Consider the following 16,883-nt stretch of genomic DNA (forward strand, 5'->3'; position numbering starts at 1 on the left):
GAAACATCATCGAGAGAAAGAGAGAGACAGCGAGAAAGAGAGAGCGGGAGAATGTAAAACAGAAGGCCGGGAGGTTAACCCGACTAAAATGGCCTGTTAGCTACCCTGCACTGGGGAAGCGGAAAGAGAGGAACAACCAACTGAAAATAAAACCTTGCTTAATTCGAAACAACTAGCCTTTTGTAACTCACTCAACTCTATTCCGACCTCAAAAGGCGTTGTTGATACCACCTGAAAGGAGATAACAGATGTCGCAAACCTTTCAAATTTCGCGCTACGCAACGTCTTCAGTGATCATCATCATCATCAATAACAACAACCTACTCAGGTCTACTGCAGGACGAAGGCGTCTCCCATTCGCCTCCAACCGCTCCTGTCCTGCGCTGCTCGAGTCCAGTGGCCGTATAGAAAAAACACTAAAAGCAGAATTATCCGTGTATTAACTCCATATTAGCATTGAATAGATGCGGTCAAGGGGAACGAGAAGCCCTGCTACAATCCCAATAGCAAGACCCGTTATACTCTCACGAAGCAGCCGGGTATGACCCACGCTAGGCTAAAAAAGACCGGAGGTGGGGATATGAAATAAGTGAAAATGCGCTACAGCGAGGTGCATCGCAAACATAATATTCGCGGACTGCTCGAACCCTTGTCCGGTAAGGTTTGCCGAAGCTGCTGCGCGTGTTGAATAAGACGCACGGAAATGGCGCAGGCAGCCACTGTATGTGCAGCACTATACTATAAGCGAGCGGGGACCGCAAAGAAAAAGACGAAAGCAAAGCAAAGAGTCGGAGCCCCATTTCTCTCGGATCATCTCATGAATAAAGGAGAAAAAAGAAAAACCAGCTAATTACATCATTCAGCTATGTGTGACAGACTTTCCCAGCGAGCGCATGAAATGCCCAGCCGCTATCATGGGCAGCCGTCGTGTTAGCCCGAGAACGCGCGTACCATCTGCATTTGCATAATCTCCAGGTGTCTCTCGTTTCACGTGGCATAATTTCTTGCCGCGCTCTCTTTTGAGCGAAGTTTGCCTCATTTGAAGGCTCCGAGACTCGAGGCAGAACGAAGCGAGCTGATAAGACGCGTAGCAGACAGAAAAAAAAATGAAAAAGACAATGAAACAATTTCTGCGAACATGGTTCGTGTGAAATAGAAGAGTATGGAAGAAAAGACGTACGAACGACGTCTTACCGCTAATTGATGGACGGACGAAGAAGAAGCAGGCCATTTGAAAATCTGAGGGTTCTAACCACAGCTGCGCGGCGTGAGTGGAGAAAAAATATCTTGCGCGCATAGGGAAGCTGTCATTCTTGGTTCCTCAGGTTCAGCTAGCACAGCTGAATTGGTTTCCCTTTCTTCCCATTCATTTATTTCTTTTCGTTTCCTTTCCGCTCTTCTTACCTCCGCCGCGTCCGGTTCAAACGGCCTAGGTGGAGTAGGCGGTAATGATGTGAGGGACACGCGCAGGGAAAGCAAAAATGGAGCAAGAGTTTTATAAGCGGCATGACGTGGGGCCGGCTCTCGAGTTCGGTCGTTTGAAATGGAGCAGCCGCACGGGAGCTAAGCTCAAATCCTAGGCGAGCCGATGTCGGAGTGAGCTGAGCGGGGATCCTCCTTGCTCGGGCGCTCATTACGCTCAGATTTCATGCGCGGATAATTGCTCTGAAAGGAAATCGCGGAAATTTAGGCGAGTCCGAGATGGGTTGGCGGCACTTGCTCGGCTGACCTTGTTAAGCTGTCTGTAATTGCCTCGCTAGGCCCAGTGCAGCTTTAAAATAGCTCATTAATCTGAAAAGCTGAAGTTATGTTTTGTTCGCCGAGGTGCCCCATGGATCTTTGCCTGCTGCACTCACACAAATTTGGCCATCATACCGCCAATTTAACAACAACGACGATACAGGATTTGTGCTTGGCGTACTGTAGCGACACCTGCGCTGTGAGGCGAGCCGTATTGGACCGATAAGAGTTATTTTAGACTACCTGAAGCTCTTCAACTGGTCCTGAAACTTCGCAGAAGCGGCGTTTTTGTGTTCTCCTCCATGAGACATTTTTTTATGTCGGGAAAGAAGCTTCGTTAGTGCAGGGTTTCTACGGCATTGCTACAAGCAGCCCGAAAATTTTCCGAGTTGCGAGTTTCCCACTCTTGAAATCCACCGCTACCCTTCATTCAAACGAGGAGAAGCAACTATTGCGTAGATAGTGACGCTACATGGGCCTCCCTCAAAGTGCTTAATCGCGTGAAATTGGGATAATACTCGGTAATTTGCAAGTATTACTGTTTTCCTGCTCAATGCAGGATATGCGCAAGTGGCTCTGAACGCAAGTAGCAGAGCCGCGACCTCTGCGTTTTATTCTTGTTACGCAAAGGCAGTTTCATTACACAATACTTACTTTTAGGCACTTCTGGAACTGTACTTGCAACGCTGGTGTTTAATTAAACTATACTTCAATAAATCTCCTGAACTTCACTGGTAACGGTGCGTTTTTTAAACTGCGTAACAGAGGTGTGGCGGTTACACCGCAGCCTCACTGGAATGTGTGCCAAAAACCTTACAAGACCTTGAAGCTTGCCCAGGTACTAGTTCAACCTCCACGTTACAAATTATTTGAGGAGTAATTTATTTATAACCAAGCTCGAGCTCAGTGATGGCAAATAACATTACCTGAAACTCTGAACTTCTCTCCCATTGAGCTGCTTTATCTTAGCAGCACAACTGGCCCGCAATTGTTTACATTTAGCCGCAGGGCTGTCAGCCGTAAAAAGACGCACCGCCGTATTACAATTTTAGCCGCAGGGATCAGTAATCTCGTGGTCGTACCACGACGTTGCACCGTCATGCACCTGCAGTCACAGTGCTCCTCTCTGCTGTGTTGCGACGCTCCGTCGTAGCACATTTTTTTGCCGCAGCGAAACTTTCAGTCGTAACGCGACTGTACGCCGTAGTGGTATGGACGCTACAAGCACAGGCGTCTCGCGGGATTAGATTTTTCGGAGCAGGTCACCCAACAACGACACCCTTTCGCCTTACCCGTTCGTTTGGGAATCGTTAAATTAGCGTGTATACAATACTGTTACTGATGTCCCCCCTTTTTGCATGCACGTCTTCTCAGAACTGATTCTCCCCCAATCATCCACCTTCTGCACATTTACACTCTGACATTCAAGGGGACATTGAGCTGATACAGCTGAAATAGTGGGCATTGTCGCAAGTGTTATATTCTGCCGAGGAAGAGATTTGATGGCCAGGTTTCGCCGATAGCAGTGCAGACGAGCAACCCGGAAGGATCTCGTCAGATTTCAGCTTTTCTGATTTAGTTAGCGCCTACATTACATCAGACAGAGTACCGAAATTCTGAATGGTACCGAAATTCTGAAGACTGTTTACTAAAGCGGGAGCGTCCTTCTTTACAGCTACTTTGCCTAAGCCCGTTTAGAGTCGGCTTAAATACTGTTTGGAAATTAATTGGTGCGAAAGTATACACCATAGAGGAAACGTAGGCAGCCTAACGTCAAAGTATGTATAGCCCATGTATATCTATGGAACTTTATACTTCGAGTTTCTTTAGAGTCAGCTTCACTACTATACACATATGCATTGCTGGCGCATCGCGTGACGCGTTTTGTTTTGCTATCCTTTGTTGGTTCGAAGCTACCAGTAATCTACTTTTACACTGTTATAGAGACAATTACATGTGTTATTTTGCTAATTATTCATTTATTTTGTAACTAAACGGCGTTGGGCTTTTTTGCGTTACGGGGGGTTCTGCGCGGTACTCGCCGAAGAATACTCGCACATATATAAAAAAAAAAAAAACATTGTATCTTTATGCAAAGGATTGGTGGCTCGCATGGAGCATAAAAAACAGCGTTGGTGTCCGGCGGTGCCCCATTGGCTGCGACGCTTCATGTGACTTCATGCGTGGGCCGATTCTCAGAAATAAATAAAAAAAAGCACAAATCAGAGGGGTGCGCGCAACGGCTTTCTCCTTGCTGCAGGACCACCCGAACTGGTGGCGGCGCAGCGTGAACGGGAGAAACAAACGGGCATGTGTCGGGCCCAGCACACGTGATGGAAGCGGCACTGAGGCCGCTTCCGCTCATATTTGCCTAGTCATCGACTGGTTCCACACCTACGCTTTCTTCGACACCAACTGAATCTGTGTGCTCAAATCGCTAACGAATGTCGCAAACACCGCGCAGTCCATCTATGCTTTCGCATCCTCCCGCGCAAGCAGGCTTAAATGCCCTCCACTTGGCGACTGGAAACTTTGAACAAGCGAACAAAGGCCCCGAAATAAAAGAAATTACCTGGGATGCTTAGAACTCTCTGAGAATAAGAAGGCGAAGGGGGCTAGTTCGACCTCCTGTTGATCCGCTGTTGAGCTTTCTGTTGAATTTTGCGGCCGCACTTCGTCAGCACTTAAACCAGCCCCCTGGACAACACTTTTCGAAGCTTGTTCCGCCCGCTATCCATCGCCAGGAGCGTCCTGTTCGCCTCCGTCGGTACCTTCACCTCTCACGGCGGCTCGTATTGCACGTGCGGCAGCGCCCTACCATCTTTCCCTTTCCCGGCGCGCGCTCCGTGGCCCTTTCTTAAAGCCCTCCTGCTACCGTTTTCCCGCACTGCTGTTTCCCTTCCCTGACGCGCGATCACGCTCCCCGGCTGGCGCCACTTCAATTGTCTTTGGCAGCGAAGCTGTTGAGCAAATCGTTTGTGTATGGTGTCCGCAGTTTTAACCAAACCAAGAAAATGCCGAGCGCTGGTGCACGCGTACCTCGAGCGCACTTGCGTCAAGCCAAGCATACCCACTGAGGGAGATTGGCCAAACCTCGCCAAAAAAAAAAAAAAAAAAAAAAAAAAAAAAAAAAAAAAAAAAAAAAAAAAACCTCCAGCGTTTGTCGTATTGTGGCAATACTTGCTCGGAACAAGAAAACCACGCCATAGCGTATATACTTACGCCCCTCGTTCGTTCGTCCTCGTGTCGTCGTGCGCATGCGCTATGTACCATAGGAGAGCCGCGACCTGAATGTCGAAGCTGCTGTAGGTGATCGTTGATTCCACATGGCCCGGCCGCGGATAGTTCGAACGGCCGGGGAAGAGGCCGCGCTTCGAGAGGCTCGGCGTGCAAAGCATCCGCTAGCGACGGTAAGCCGCACTTGCAGAGTGGCGTAGTAAAACGTCGACCAAAACGACGAGCTCACTTTGCCCTTGTTCAACATAAGGTCGCTGAAATATCATGCCGCCAATGTCAACCACGACACCACAGCGATACTAAAACTCAACTTTGTGTCCGATCCCCTACACTGCTTCGCCATTCAAGTCTTGCGCGTGAGTGCAAGCTTCCCTGAATTCTTTTTTCGGATGACTGTATGCTTCACGACGATTTTTTTCTTCCTCGCGCGTTCCATTAAACATTGAGAGCTAATGCTTTCGCCTTGGAACTTTTCTTCGGTGACACTGATACAGGGGAAGACGAATCCACTTTGGAATACGCCTCTTCAAGCTCAAATTGAATAAGTGCGCGAAAATTGGCCGGCCGTATCCTACACGCCCACACGGCGACTTCCCCAGAATTCGAGTGATTGGATTACCCACGATATCTTTCGGGGTGGACAGCACTGTAAAAAGGGCACCGATATTGAGCTACGTCTGACTTCCACAGGCCACCACAGAAAGAGGGGGCTGCAGGGCGGATTCTGCACGCGTGCCCGGCACGTTTCTTGTTTTTATGTAGTCTTTTTGATTTTATTTACTGTGTCATTTTTTCATAATCATGACCTTTCCTACCTGTCACTAAGATGGCTCGAGGATGCCATCTATGTGCCGACTGCTGCCAGAAGAAGATCTCAGCTGGCTACCAAAAAAAAAAAAAAAAAAAAAAAAAATGCCCGTCGACACAGGCGAAAAGTCAGAACATCATTTTAACAGGTGACTGCGTACAGCGGTGCTGGCGGTGGTTTTTCATCATATTGTTGGATTTTTTTTCTACCAACTTCATTCTTTCAAACACTTCTGGGACATGGATGTTCTATCAGATGATTTTATACTTTATTTATCATATATTCGCAAAAATACGAACAAGACCCACGCGTAGGCCAGCTCGGTGAACTAGAAGATTATCTGTAACCACACTAACATTTGCAATACACTGTATACATTTGATTCGTAGGCTGCATATTTTGACCTAACGTCATACTGTATGATGGCCATACCTACAAAATATCTAACCAGAGAAACTTAACCAGAACCCGAACAAAGTAACCATGGTTCAAAGAGCACATCGATATATTGTTGGGCTGTCACGCCAAACTCTGCACAGCCTTTTGTGTCGTTCCTCCTCAAACGCAACTTCGAGAAACCGATCTAAACCACTGATCAACGCGTCCCTCCCTACGGGTAAGAAATAGCCATGGGTGGAGGGGTGCCCCTGGGGAATGAAGAAGTACTTATTATGGTCACCAATCCCAGCAACTTGACGCCATCGCATAAAAATACTGTATACAGTCGTGCTGTAATCTGTGGGCCACGTCTCGACGAGCGAGAAAACAGAGAGGCTTGGCTCACTTACACTATTCCCGCAGTGTTCGCTCAGAGGCTAAGGCGTTGTATCGCTGATACCAATGACGTGGGTTCGGTTCTGGTTGCGGCGGCCTTTTTCTGATGGAGGCAAGAAACTAAGACACCGCTGTGCCCAGAGATCCCCAGGTGGTCAAAATTAACCCGTAGCCCCCTACAACGGCGTGCCTACAACGGCGTTCAGGCGCTGCGGTTTCAGCGCGTTGAACCCCTATATTTTTTTATTCCCGCAGCGGGGGGCGGGATCCATTTATAGCTGTACTAGCTACCACAAAAATTTAAAAAAAAACGGGGACAACTAAACAGAAAACTTGGCCCGAGACACACTCGAGACGTGCAGGCGCATGGGGAGCAGTAAAATGAATAGTTGCAAGCCAGCCGGGCGTCTGTATTTTCTCGCTGTTTGAGGCATGGCGCACAAATGCCCGAATGTACCAAATGACGAGAAAGGATACAGCAAAAAGGGCTTTTATTAGAGGCCCAGATCTCAAATTTAGCTTGGCGTCTCATGTCGCTACGCTCCATAAAAAAAATCGGAGCTAAACACAATAACTCTATAGTATGCAGAACATGCACAACTTCAGCGGACAGAAGGCTCGACGTTTGAAAGCCTTGCAAGTACTGCAAAAATGTGATTAGGTTTATTACTCAGGCATTAATGGGTGATATTTTTGAAACCTTTCTGTTATAACATACCTGTGGTCTGATGCTCCCAGCCTGGGTGGATGAAAAGATTTAGCACCATGCGTTTCCCGTATATAAGAAGCGTCGGTAATTCTCTGGCGGGGCGGCTTCCCCTTTGCATCACGTACTTGCTATCGGTGTTGACAGGTGAATGTACGGCATATGTGCTCTGTGCGTAAAGTGATGTGTTGTCATTTTTTTATTCTGTAACCATTACTTGCTCTATGACGCGAAAAGCCCGCGTTGGGAACAGCGAAAGGTCCCCGAATTCCGCGTGCCTTGAACTAAAAATGACAGCGGCAGGAACGGGAAGGACACGCAAAAAAGCGGGGGTACAGATACAGGTCCATAGCTTCTTAAAACAATAATTTTAATTGTAAACCACTAAAGAGTCATCCCACAAAGCACCGACTGCACGAAGAAAGGGGAGAGCAGTACGCCAATGGAATCCTTGTTAACGTCCGATACAAGGACGTGCGTGAACCCGTTTGACACTTCAGCCGTGACAACGGGAAGTACAACCGCTCAAACTGATAGTATGGCGTACTGGCGTAAGTGTACTCTCCATAACACCAGAATGGCAGAGAGGAAATGCAGTAAATTCTCGTCTTAACGAAATCGTTTTATTCGGATTCTCACATTATTCGAAGTGTTTCACCGTCCCAACTGTTGTGCAGGAAAGGAAAACTGTCCCCGCATTTAAGGAAGTGCCGCTTATAACAAACCTAGTTTCCGGATATCTAAACACGCAAATTCCTCGTCACACAATGACTTCAAGAAACTGCTCTCCCACTGCAGCCGAGTCGTGCAGATTGAACGGTTTATAATTCGCAGCTCTCTTTCGCAGCTACGAAAAACCTGATTTTTACCTCTGCGTTATAACATTTGCCGCATACATCATCACTTGGGGGAGGAGGGCCCCCCCAAGTGCTCGGCAAGTTAGTTCAAAGTAAATGTATTCCCCTCTGCGTACGTTTTGTCAGGATGCCCGAGCTGTCCAAGGCGCTGCGTTGAGGTCGCAGTCCGGTCTTCCGGGCGTGGGTTCGAATCCCACTTCTGACACTTGTTTCTTTTTATGTTCCAGCTGGTTTTTTTGTGCGACAGCAACCTCTGCCCCATATGGATAAATACCCAGCGTGAGTGAGTGATTGAACGAGCATTATTGCGCCCAAAACTGGGGGAGGAGAGGAGCGGAGTGGGATGTTCCGCGGGTCCTTTCCCATCAGATGGCGGACAGGACCCCGCGGGTCCTGCGGCATCCTCAGCCAGTGGGACGACTCGTAGTTGTGACTCCGTGTTAGAGCTGAGCAACGTTGTCTCCCACTGCTCCAAATCATCTATGGTAAATGTCGGAGTTTTGGGTGCTGTTCGAATGGCCTGCTGGCCAAATGATGGGCCAGATGATGGGATGGAAGTTTGGTTTCGCGGCGCACCATCACGGGAGGGATACAGGTGCTCCAAAATTACAGGGGCCTCCAAAAACAGCAAAAAAAAATTACAGTGGCAGAAACGGGAATTGAACCCAAGGACGCGTTGGCAAGTGATTCAGCTACTTCTCTACAACACTTTTTTTTATTCATTGTCCGGCTTTGATCACAAACCCAGAGCCCCCGGACTTCGAGTCGAGCATGCATACCCGAGACCACTGAGGCTCCGTGGCTTCAGCTGAGTAACGGTAAAGCTACGCTTTGGGGCCTTCCCCTCAGAAAACGTCCACAATTGGTACAAGCACCTAGCCCTACATTGAGTTTGGCGTTCCTTGGAATGTTGATAGACTCAACTGTGGGAAACCAGACGCCAAGTCTGAATATACACTAACAACGTACCCACTCAGGTGGCCGTAACATAGGCTTATAAAAGGTGGGACTGTCGTCCGTTAGGAGTGGTCTCTGTCCAGTATAGGCTTCAGACATGGGAGCTCCACCGAAACACGACTAACATAACAACGGTAAAAGAAATTGTATAGCCTGCCTGATGGCAAAACCACCGGCCGAAATTATTTAACCCAGATAACATTTCGGTATCCGTGATGTTTTATAGGAAGTTATATATAGCACACGAGAATAGAATTACAACAGATTTTACGAGAGGAAGACCCTGATTTCATGAATTGCAAACAATGAACAATCCGAATGAGGAAGTCAGCAAGCCAGAAAATGAACACGCAAGCAAACACGCCGGTATCCCTAGCACCGTGCCAGCTTTTTATCCGGTGTTTGCCATACTCTCGCGTGGCCGATCCCCGGCCATGTGTTGGCACGTGGGAAAGCACCTGGGAAAGTTTCATTTTCTTGCCACCAGAGGCGGAATTAGGAGTTGTGTGCATTCCGAAAACGTTCGTTTTGGGTCCGTTGCAATGTCGTTGCGCAGTTCAATTTCTTCAATTTCTGGGTCTCTAATATGAACAGCAACCCCCCCCCCTCTCTCTCTCTCTCTCTCTCCCCCTCTCTCTCTCTCTCTCTCTCTCTCTCTCTCTCTCTCTCTCTCTCTCTCTCTCTCTCTCTCTCTCTCTCTCTCTCTCTCTCTCTCTCTCTCTCTCTCTCTCTCTCTCTCTCTCCCCCTCCCTCATCCCTATCTACTTGTTTTGCATCACAACCGCGTCGTCTGCCCTCGGACAAGCAGGTCTCCATCGAAGTAGACACTCTGAAACGTACAAAGCTCGAAATTCCATCCCAGAACCTCGCGACGGGAGTGTCTGGCCTTTATCAGTCCTCCGTGAGGGTGTGCTATATGTGGCCAGTTTTCTTTTACTGACACCAGATGATGATCCAGATCAGCCTGGAACTTATGGCTCGTGTGCATGGCTGGGGCAAGTTCTACAGGGCATGATGAATTTGTGTTCCCCTACGTCAACTTGATAACTTGTCTGAAAACTTTTGTACAAAAACCGACAATTCCAGTTATGCAAAACAGAGTTCTTGTAAGCATGGTCATGGCTTTCTCTTTGCAACCAATGCGGCCTGGGTTCCATCTCCGGCTCTAAATAACGGAGTTTTATTTTTAAAATTTGCACGCTAAATGTTCTATTGCTTTCTTGAGTTCAGTTGCTTTTGATCGCTTCTGCGATGTTAAACAGCTCATCAAGAACAGCACTGGTCTTTGTCTATTGCATTTTGTTGTTCAATTGTATGCCTAAAAGCGCTAAAAACAAAAGCCATGACTTTGTTGCTTTGAATAGCGCTGGTTCAGTGTGTGGGCATCCCTGTGGGCTCAGTTGGCGGAAAAAGCGGCGTCCCAGATCCCCGTGGCAAATTTCGTTGGCTGCGTGTAGCCAGAGACCTTAAAGGAGCACTGACACGAAAATTTTATGTTACACTTTTATTGCTTTTATCGATGCTTAATGGCCTGGCGAACCTGAAACAGCACTTGAAATACTTCAGCGCGCTATAGTTAATTACATTGAACGGCCTGAAAATCGTTTGTTTCACATTCCCGCGCTTTCATCCCGAACGGCGCATATGACAGTCTCCCTGCCTGACCTCACCGCTTTGTGCGGACGTCACCGGCGCCCGCTTGAGAGGGTGTTGCTCCCGCTCGCCGCTCGTGGGGTCGCGCGCATGAAGTGACGTAACGAGCTTTGACGAGCGCTGCCGCGTCACTTCTTTTGGCTCTCCCTAGATGATGTCACGCTGATGTCCATTTGCTGAGTGCCGCTCCGCTCGCTGCTCCGTCGGCGCGATAAATGAGATCCAATTAAACTACGTACTTCGCGTCGCAGGCCGCTCATATTTCACCCAGGGTATTCTGTTGAGTGAAGGAAGCGAACTGTGCAATAATATTAACGCTGAAAATTGGGGTCAGTGCTCCTTTAAATCAAAATTTCAATTGGCAGCGAACGCGGGTGTGTGCCGGCCTAACGTCTTCATTGCCTGGGAACAGCGGTATGCGCCAGACTGACGTTTCCATTGGGTAAGCGATGGCCTGACGTTAGCCCTAACGTTACGCTTTGGCGTCTGAAGTCGTCAACCAATACCCGCAGCTGACAATGAATATGGCGTTGCTTGGCCCGTCGTTCGGTTGAGCGGTAAGATCACCTAACGTTAAGGCTGAATATAGTCCTAACAACCAAACAGCATTACACCAAATTCCCGTATGGCTGCGATGATCTACGTCCAGAATCCTCCATACTCGCTCGGGGTCATTGGCCAGTTATGGTAGGACAGCAGCCGTCCGAGTATCACCGCCTGTTCACCAACTCAACTCCTGCTAGCAGCGACGCCAACGTATGCAGCAACACTTTGGCTTTCACAACGCAACTGGAAGTGATGCTCACTCATTTCCCCCTCATAAGAGAAAGCTTAGGTGCCAGCGTAAGTTTTTGGCGGCTTCACCGGCCTAGCACACTCGTGGTGTAAACTGAGTTCTTGTTTGCAATGGCGTACACCTTGTACTGCATGCGGTGGTAGCTTTAAATTCTTACCGTGATCCATTGCTCAGGTTGTCCCAAATGGCGTGAGCGCATTTGTCAGCAGCGTAAGAAAAACATACAACGCGTACTACAACGTGGGCTGCGATTTTATTTCATGTTTAATGAGCGAAAGAAAAAGAAAGGACGTTGACACGTGATAATACACTGACCAGGAAAAGGAGCTGATACTTGGCACGGTGTTGCTTCACGACAGCACATGAACAATTCATACTCCCTTTAGTTTCGACCTTTCTATAAATGTCGATCGAGGCATGAGTTGAAGTTAATTGGACGTCACGTTTGTATAGTTTGTTCCATGAAAGGTTAGGTTGCCTCGGTATGGTTCGCAAAATTATGCGCGCACGTGTAATCACAGCAGCAGAATCAACTAAGACACATTGCGGAGCTAAATTAATTACAGGCGGTAACCTCCTTGGTCTTGGTAGGAGTAAATAAATTACCGGCAGAGAATACCATCACAGACAAATTTACTACGTTACTTTATGTTGTTCAGTCTTCTGGCACTGCACTGATGGGGCTGTCTCTCATAGTTTGTTTGTTCTCGCTCGACACAAAAAACAGGGTTGATATGTATACACACGAAAATATTGAACACAGCATTACGTAGCGTTTATGATATATACACACACCTCTCAAATGCGAGTTAATGAACTTTTGAAAGGAAGTTGCTCGGGTTTAATATATGCAGAGTTAAATACATTTCTTTTTGTATAGGAACTCGCACAAGTACTGTCAAATGCATTTGAGAATCGCTGTCAATTCCACGATCGTGAGCCTGTCAGCGTACTCGGACGGGATGTCCGCCATTTCAAGGTTTTTTTCGCATTTAAAATGGCTCCACTCACCACACAGGGATAGCGTGGTTGAGACAACCCACTTGGTTTAACAATTTGAGCAAATTCTACGGTTCGTTCGTGCGCTACGATAAGAAGCTTTGTCCTGGCTCAGCTGCGCACTATCGTAGACATCTATTTTTTTAGCGGATGCAAAGGCTGTGCTACTCCCGGTGGGCGATATTGTACGCTATTTCAGTTTGTATAACCCGGCAGTCAGAATGCGTAAGAATATAAATGCTACTTCTCCGAAGCACAAAATACGATGTGCCTCCCCACCTCTCAGTTATGAATACAGCCTCACTATGCCCGTTTTAAGGGGGACTCACCCGTGAACATTTCTGTGGGACTTAAAACTTCATGTACCACGGACTTAAAAACCATCGTGCACCATTACGCAAAGATGTACAAATACATATCAATGCTCACAACGTCCTAGTTTGTTTATGTTAGGGATATATCACTGCTGTGCTGAATTATAAAAATAAAAACTATTTCTTTTTTTTTGTACAGCTAGCGCCATTTAGTGAAAACTGGATAAACCAAAATGTGTTTCTTGTTTATTTTTTATCTCAATAAAGAAGTGATATTATTCTAAAATAAGCAAACTAGGACACTAGGAACATTTTTATGAATTTCTAAAACCTTTCGTATCGGTACACGGCGCTTTTTAAGCCCGTGGGTCGTGAATTAGTAAGTCCCATAGAAATGTGATCAAGTGAGTCCCCCTTAACTATACGAATTCCACAGTGATGAGATGGACTGCCTGTACAAAATGCCACGTTTTGCTTTAAAGGTGTTCTCGGACCTGAACCTTTCTTCAATGCGTTCTAAGTAAACTACCATTTATAACCAAATGACCCCCTTTGTGCATCTGGAGCTCTAGTTTCATACTGCTAGCATCTGTCCCCAATCTTTCCCAGTTCCATTTGAGCACACTAAAAAAAAAACGACTTTTTTTTTCTAAGAGGCCATTTCAAGGCGACGTATTGTTTCGTTAGGAACATTGGAAATGCGCCTTTCTCCCAGTCTCATTTTCAATTTTCGGATTGCTTCAAAGCAAGCAGTTCAAACGCCCCAAAGCAGACGCGGACACAAAGAAGGACTCTGCAACACTTCCGATAAACGCTTTCACTCTTTCCTTCGGGTCTGGAAACATTGTGAAAGCTATAGTTATCGCCAGCACGGAGCGGCACTGGGTGATTTGCTCGTCAGAGCAGATCCGCCTTCCGTTTCTGCTTTGCTTTTGTGACTTTCTTTTTAAAGTGGCTATCGAATGAGTTCGTTCATTGCTGCAACATAAAGGAAGCCAGTCAATAGCCGCTACATCGCTGTAAGAACGTAATTCGAGCGGCCGAAGAACGCCAAGACCGGGAAAGAGAGGAAAATATTTTGCTCAAGTTCTCAAGTTATCTGATGGGCATTTAGAGGTAATTTTTAGCTTTAGTACTGTGTGACCCCCATTATAAGTACTTGATGTGTTAGTTGACCACGTTCTGAAAGCATTTACGATTAAAAAAAAAAAAATCCCGGGCCATCTCCACTAACGTGAAACCCGAGCAGGGGCGAAGCATGCAGTTTATAAGTGTATTCTTGGCGCCTTGGCGTTTTTGCCCACGGAGGTGAAACCGTTTGGGGGGGGGGGGGGGGGGGGGTACAGGTATACAGCTTGGCTGTAAAAGTCTCGTGTCTTTGAAGCACGACGCGGCCCGATGTTTTTTTTTTTTTTTTTTTAGTACGCGTCACGAAGCGTTCCAGCGCGAGGCGTGAACGAGTGTCCCGGTGTTTTAGTACCGTGACTGCATGAGACGACAGTTACGACGACGGCGACATGAGACGCCGACAGCCCGAGCCCCTAAGGGGCTTCGCCCCTAAAAGCTGAGAAAGCGTTGCAGGGTGCCTTTAAGTGACCGGCTCTCTGCTCTGCTCTTTAGGCGCTCCACGTGCAGACAAAGCTGCCTAGAATACCACATTACACGCGCCGCGTGAAGTTTGTTCCGACGTACTGACGTGCGTCTGCCCAGTTTACTCTGCCTAGTTTTTCGTTAGAGGGCGCATCATATTTGCTGCTCGGTTGTTTTACGTCAAAATGCAGTTCTCCAGGGGCACACGGGGCTCCCGTCCACGACTGAGCGGGAGCGTTTTGTTCTTGGCGGATTTCTGAGCCCATGGACTAAGATTAATCAGGACGCGGGCCCTCAGTTGTCGTACAGACTGAGCACGAATCGCACACCTGTGAATGGTCAATTATCACGACTGCGTGGCTCGCAACCTGAGATAATCTTTTGTTCGAACCTTTTGAGCACGACGTTTTTTTTTTTTTTTTTGCCATTGCATTTCACAATAAAAAACTATCTGAGGCCACGTAAAATGGCCCTGCCTACAAACCTTTACACCTAATAATTTATTTTATGAGGTAATGAACTATCGAGGTCTATTTCTGGCACAGTGGGTTGCGATACCTTCTTCGGGCAGTAAAGAAAAGCAAGCCAACTGAGAAACCATATCCTTGGTGCCATTTACTGGTAGCGGAAAAGGTCTTCCTCCCTTTCATTTTTTCTTCTCTCAGCATTAAAGGAAAAAATAAATGCCATTTGTGAATGTTGTGAATGTGTGACATTTAGCGAGAAGAATGGGCGTGGCAACTTTGAGGCTTCCGGAAGGTTGAACCCAAGAGCTGCAGCACTTTAGGTAGCCTGCATCCTCTTCGAAGGGTAACGTTACAGTTGCTTCGACACGGAACGCTATAGCAACGATACATCGGCACACCGACCAAGGCTCGTGTGGCCGGGAAAGTTCATCTCCGCGCATACTCAGGTGTATGGGGAGCTGCTCGCGCCTGCTCACAAGCTCGAGACGCGCACTCCTCACTACATCGCCAGACCAGTTCACTGGATCGCCACCGACGTCGCCGTTGTCAGGCTTCCCGGTCCTCGCAGGTGTCCTGCCCGGGCCACACAGGTTCAGGCGACCTCGTCTCTGGGCTGCTCGTCATCCTCGGCCTCGGAGGGGCTCTCCCCGGCGGCCACTTGACCGGGCAGCAGCGGGTCCAGTGAGCCGGCCGTGCTCCAGACGCGCACGGCAGCCACGTGTCCCGCCGGGAAGGAGGCCTGGGGCAGCGGCCTCCGCCGGGCTCCTTGCTCGCGCACGGCCTCCGCCTTGTCCAGCGCCGCCTGGCTGGCGGCCATGCGCTTGCACATGGCGCAGGCGCACACCAGGATGCCGAGGCAGAGCACGCCGAAGCTGACGCCCACCACGAGCACGGCGGCCGTCCAGAGCTGCTCGTCCAGCTTGTCGTCGCGCACGATCATCATGACGATGGCCACGCTGGCGCCCGACAGCAGGAAGCCGGACAGCGTGAAGATGCCGGCCGCCGCGTAGCAGGCGCGCGTGCCCGGGCTGCTGCCCATGGCGCCGCTCGTGCCGCTGTGGCTTTCCTGCGCTGCGAGGAAGGGGAATGATTGAACTCGTCGCGTGTAACGAGGGAAACGCGTCTTCTGTACAAACTCAACCATTGGAATACGCAAACCCTTAACTTTACGCTTACGCTTAAATTCGCTTACGGATGCCAATGCACATATCGCTTGGAGCAAAAGCATGGGCTCTGTACCCGGACAATTGGTTTCAAAATTTCGCTTACCAACTCACACACTGGTCATAATAGCAGACCCTAGTGCGGCTGTTCAAGCAGCGCGGCTTACTGAAGCGACAGCCGGTAACTTCACGTCACACCATCCCGCCACTGATGTTGGAGCGTGAGCAATCATCCTAACGACGATCACTGCCATCGCACTATATAGGATCCCCAGCATACGATTTGACTAAAAAAAATGGTTTGCACGAAGGCATTACGGGACATCGAATTCTCCACGGTGCAGTGCTACAGAACAGGTCATTTTCGTTGCATAATGTGATGCAAACCTAGCTCCAGCGAAAGATTTGTCCTTGTGCACGTACTGAGCCTAATCGCCAATAGCGCCTCATCGTTTGTAGGATTTTTTTGCACGTTGGTGGTAGCGTTTGGTGATATGAAGTTTTGTGGCGCACGCATAGGCCCGCCATCGTACACGCATATTTTTTTTTACGTGCGATTGTCTGAAAAGTTAACAAATACGGTGCAACAATTATCCCAAAATGGTGCGCCATTTCACTGCGTTTTTGCTTGGTGACTGTGGCCTCAGCGGCACCATAAATTCTGCTGTTGTCTGCTTACTTCTAACCGAGTACATTCGATAGGATTGAGCGTGGGCTGACGCAACTGCTGTCACTATTGAGCAGCTCTCCTACGAAACTACACGTGCGCGCCTTTGTGCTGGTAAACCATTACTCAGGTTCCTTATTTCAAGAGATTTTCAA

General features: G+C 48.2%; 1 protein-coding gene and 1 non-coding gene across 6 annotated transcripts in view; one reads left to right on the forward strand and one right to left on the reverse strand.

Annotated features, from left to right (window-relative positions):
• Positions 1-8,243: 8,243 nt before the first annotated feature.
• Trnal-gag (transfer RNA leucine (anticodon GAG)) lies at positions 8,244-8,327 on the forward strand. The gene has a single exon. It is a non-coding gene; the product is annotated as a tRNA-Leu (tRNA).
• Positions 8,328-11,749: 3,422 nt separating this feature from the next.
• Positions 11,750-16,883, reverse strand: part of LOC144155746 (uncharacterized) — a 260,323-nt gene continuing 255,189 nt past the window's right edge. For 3 of the 5 annotated variants that reach the window (XM_077687363.1, XM_077687365.1, XM_077687364.1), the window contains one exon: positions 11,750-15,969. In XM_077687363.1, the coding sequence (XP_077543489.1) occupies positions 15,491-15,969 (479 nt within the window). In that variant the 3' untranslated portion in view covers positions 11,750-15,490. The remainder of the gene's footprint in view (positions 15,970-16,883) is intronic. The other 2 variants (XM_077687367.1, XM_077687366.1) reach the window with 1 other exon arrangement.

This window comes from Haemaphysalis longicornis, unplaced genomic scaffold (genome assembly GCF_048455015.1).
Source record: "Haemaphysalis longicornis isolate Haplotype H1 unplaced genomic scaffold, Haemaphysalis longicornis Haplotype H1 scaffold_1, whole genome shotgun sequence".
Taxonomy (NCBI): domain Eukaryota; kingdom Metazoa; phylum Arthropoda; class Arachnida; order Ixodida; family Ixodidae; genus Haemaphysalis; species Haemaphysalis longicornis.